Below are 4,808 nucleotides of genomic sequence, written 5' to 3'. Positions count from 1 at the left end.
GGGCTTGTAACAAATTAAAGGCTCTCCACTATTTTTTGTTTAAAACTGTAGTATATAAGTAGATATATGTATATATTGAGTATTTTGAGTTATCGATAAATGTGCAATATGTGTGTATGAGCTGACTGCAGAGCAGAGCTCATACCACACAAACGAAGAAGATCATTAATAAATATATCGTGAAACGAAACAGACGTGTTTTGGTCTACAATCTCAGATGTGGGATTAACTGTGCTTAAACGAGAGTACATTTTTTTTTACTTACTCGCTATTCCTGACAAACAATTTAAAAGACCAAAAACGACATTATGGAGAAAATTATTGAAAATTTGAGTTTAGTCGAGAAAAAACATTATGCCAAAAATTAGACGTGCCAAGTTCGGACAACAAAGCTACACTGAAATCACGATTATTAGAAAAAAGTCCAAGTGAATTACAAAAATCGTTAAGCCAACTAAAAAATAACACTCCAAAAAAACTTGAAAACAAACAAAATGACAATATTAATACAAAAACTCCACAAGGAAAAAGTAATGATAAAATTAAAAAGCTACAAATTTGTGAAATTCAGACGCTACGAAACTACAACGACGTCAAAAATGCAGACGAAGTTCTAGAAGCTGGCGCCAACGCCGAAGGAGACGACGAAGACATAACAGTTATGATTGAGCAGAGAAGCAAAGTAGATACAGAAGAAATAGAAAAAGTGCGTGAAGAAGAAAACGAACTAAATATACTGAGACCAGAAAATGAAAACCTAAAGAAACAGTTAGAAATGTTTAAATTATGTTCAGTTGACAAAAACGAAAGAGCTAGTGATGCTTTTGAACATCAAAAGTGGCAACCTGGAGAACCATTTGGTTTATATTTCAACGAAAAATTAGTTTTGGCCAATAAATTAACGATTGATGAAGATTCACTTATTGAATATATAATTGATGGTATACCTAATCGTCAAATAAAAAATCAAGTGATTATGCAAAAAATTGATGACAAAGAGAATTTACTTCGAACATTAGCTGATGTGGAGCTCAAGATGCCGGCAAGTCGAAATTCAGAGGCTGCCCCAAACAACGCTATGAAGGAAAAAAGAGATGACTACAAAAAGGGAGAACGTTGTTACAACTGCAACAGTGTCGGTCATTATGCGGCTGAATGCAACAAACAGAAACGTAAGCCTGGATCGTGTTATGCCTGTGGAAGCGCAGCTCATACTGTCAACGACTGTTTGATGAATAAGAAGAAGAAGACCCCAACGCAAAATGATTATGTAAGATTATTTAAGTTTTATTTAAGCCAGAGAAATAACAAAAATTTTATTTTAGAATGTTTGATTGATTCCGGCAGCCCCATTGTTTCATGCAGCAACGAATGCTACCTAGAGGAGTTTATTTAATAAGTAATGAAAATATGTTTTTTGGTATAAATGAAACAAAATTAAATGTATTTTGAAAACTATTATGTTACACAAAGATTGAAATTGAAATGTATGTGGTTGCTAATGAATCAATGAAACACAATGCATTTTAGGACGCGATTTTTTGGCTAAGAGCAATAGTAAAATCATATGGCTTGAGACAAAAAACAACAGTACAGTTGAAAAACATAATGATTCAAAAGAAAATATAAAAAATAACTTGAAGCTTAAAAATGATTGCAATTTCTGTGAAAAAAAATTTTGAAGAACAAATTTTAAATGTAAACGTAGAAGAAACTGAATTACATTTGAACGATGGTGAAAACATTGATTATAAAATTAAGAATAAATTAGTAGAAATGTTTAAGGAAACATATGTTAATTCAAAGCGACCTGATACACAAAATGTTCGTACAGAAATGAAACTTGTTGTAAATGATAGCAAACCATTTAATTGTCCTCCTCGTAGGTTATCACATATGGAAAAGCAGGAATTACAGAAAACATTAGATGATTATTTGTTAAAAGGAATTATTAGAGCTAGTGAGTCTGAATATGCATCCCCTATTGTGTTAGTGCGTAAAAAGACAGGTGAACTACGTATGTGTGTCGATTTTCGAAACCTTAACAAAAATACCGCCAAACATAATTATCCAATCCCTTTGATTGATGATCTTTTAGAAACTTTACTAAATAAAAAGTTGTTTTCAAAATAAGATCTTAAAAATGGATTTTTCACGTGTTTATGAATGAAGAGTCAATAAAATATACTTCATTCATTACACCTTTAGGTCAGTACGAGTTTTTGAGAATGCCATTTAGTCTTAAAAATGATCCGTCAATTTTTCAGATGTTTATAAACGAAGTTTTTGCTGACTTGGTTAGACAAGGTAAAGTTATTATTTATTTAGACGATATTATGATAGCAACAGAAAGTATTAGAGAACACTTAGAGATTTTAGAAGAAGTTTTGAAGCGAGTTGTAGAAAATATGTTAGAGTTACGGCTAGACAAGTGCGAGTTTACGAAAAATTCTGTTAAATATTTAGGATATACGATTGATGAAAAAGGAATTCGGGCAGACGAAACAGGACTAGAAGCTATTCGAGATTTTCCGATACCGGAGAAAGTAACTGCAGTACAAAGTTTTTTGTGACTATGCTCATACTTTAGAAGATTCATTAAGGATTTTTCAATCATTGCTAAACCTCTTTATGATCTTACGAAAAAAGATAAAAAATTTATGTTTGGCCAAGAAGAATTAGAAACATTTGAACTGTTAAAAGAAAAATTTTTAGAATCGCCAGTATTAGCATTATTTAATCCAGCGGCAGAAACGGAAATACACTGTGATGCAAGCATTCTTTTTTTTTTTTAACGCGCGTAGTGTCACGGCCCACTTACCCGCCCAACCGACCGAGGGGCGACCGCCGTGTATCGTAAGGCACGATTCGCGATATTTTTGACGCGATTTTTAAAAGAAAAAAATTAAGGAAAGAAAAGTTAAGTTAAGTTAAATTTTATTTTAATTTTAAATTTAAAATAAAATACGACGCGCGTGTCCCACGGCCACACCTCCCGCTCAACCGACCGAGGGGCGCTGCCGTGTATCATACGGCTCGGTTCACGAGAGAAGAGTCGCGGCTTAGAAAAATAAGAAAAAGGCCGAGGAAAATGAGGAGGAAGACAATGAGATCTAATTATGAGCTAAAAAAGTTAGAAGAGATCGCTTTAAGAGTGGCAGAGAGTCAGAAATAGATATAATAGGATAAAGTCTATTATAGTCAGAACACAATACTCTGTAGGGATCATGCAGTTCATGGTTAGATCTACATTGATTTAAAATTAGGGGGATGTAATTTCTGGTTAATCTACTTGGAACAGAAAAGTTTAGCCTGCTAACTAAGTCGGGGCTTAGTTATGTAAGGGTCGTCAAATTCCTTTGACCACCTTTTTATAAATCCAAGCACACTCCCGGCTTTATTCATCATAGACGAAATATGGATAGAAAATTTTTATTTTGGGTCCAGAAGAACACCAAGGTCATCCACCTGAGTTATTCTGTCCAAAGAGCATCGGGTCAGTTCGACAAAACGTCATAAGCTTACAATTAGAGCAGTTTAAGTTGAGTAATACTGCACCATTTTTGTAAGCTATCTAGATCGGATTGTAAATTCGAACGGCAAGAAATGTCCTTAATAAATAAGGTAAATAGTAGCGGGCCAAGGTGGCTCCCTTGAGGGACGCCGGAGGTGACTCGGGGAATACAAGTCAGTGACTTCTTAAAAGGGACCCTTTGTGTCCTGCCATTCAGATAACTTAAGATCCATTCTAGAAGATCAACTGGGAAACCTAATAAGTCAAGTTTCCTTATAAGAAGTGAATGATTCACAGAGTCAAATGCTTTACTAAAGTCAGTGTAAATGACATCTGTTTGAAAATTGTGTTTAAAACACCTAATCACGAATGAAGTAAACTCCAAGAGATTAGTGGTTGTTGATCTTTGTTTTATAAAACCGTGTTGACACGGTGAAATTATTGACCTACACAGGTGCTGCAAGTGAGGGGTGATAACTTTTTCAAAAAGCTTAGGAATGGCAGACAATTTAGAGATACCTCTATAATTGCTTGCATCCGATTTGTTACCTTTTTGTGAAGAGGAATGACAAAAGACTCCTTCCACATATGGGGAAACTGTGACGTTTCCAAAGAGAGGGTAAAAAATTTGAGAAGCGGCTTGCACAAGGCTTCCGCGCAATATTTAAGCACACAGCCAGGAATTCCATCGGGGCCTGGCGAATATACAGGCTTAACACGCTAAAGATCGCAAAGTAGGGAGCTCTCGCTTAACATGGGACATAATACTAAATTCGACTTGGATACAGCATAAGAATAGGGCTGATCATAGTGAGGTAAGTGAGGTGAGTATGTTTTTTGAAAAAACTGGGCAAATAAATCGGCTATTGCCTGATCCGATGTTGCCGTAGTATTTTGAAATGATAACGAGGAAGGGAAAGAAGATGTTTTACGCTTAGTATTAACGAAATTATAAAACTGTTTCGGATCCTGCGCAAACTGGACCTTCCAACGGTTTAAATAGTTTTTTTTAATACTGAGCATTAAGCACGGTAAAATTTGACCGAGCTTTTAAATATTTTGAAAAGATAGAGTGAGAACCGGTATCTTTAAATTTCCTATAAAGTCTGGATTTTACATTTCTTAAGTGTGTCAACTCTTTATTGAACCAAGGAGGTTTGCTAGAGATAGACGGATAGTATTTCGGAACACAAGAATAAAAAAAGTCTGGATTACAGTGTAAAATATATTTATGGCATCCGCCATATTATTGCAAGCGTAAAGATCGGACCAATTATAGCAAGATATTAAATTT

At 34.7% G+C, this 4,808-nt stretch overlaps 1 protein-coding gene across 1 annotated transcript; it reads left to right on the top strand.

Moving 5' to 3' along the window:
* Positions 1–558: 558 nt before the first annotated feature.
* On the top strand, positions 559–1,364 carry LOC108090078. Its single transcript, XM_017188581.1, has 2 exons — positions 559–1,270; positions 1,326–1,364. The coding sequence occupies exons 1-2, from the start codon at positions 662–664 to the stop codon at positions 1,332–1,334; spliced, it is 618 nt and encodes a 205-aa protein (XP_017044070.1). The 5' UTR covers positions 559–661; the 3' UTR covers positions 1,335–1,364.
* Positions 1,365–4,808: the final 3,444 nt, after the last annotated feature.

The sequence above is a fragment of the Drosophila ficusphila genome, unplaced genomic scaffold (assembly GCF_018152265.1).
Source record: "Drosophila ficusphila isolate 14025-0441.05 unplaced genomic scaffold, ASM1815226v1 contig_470, whole genome shotgun sequence".
Lineage (NCBI taxonomy): Eukaryota > Metazoa > Arthropoda > Insecta > Diptera > Drosophilidae > Drosophila > Drosophila ficusphila.
Note: the sequence above shows the minus strand (reverse complement) of the source record. Positions and strands in the feature narration are given on the sequence as shown.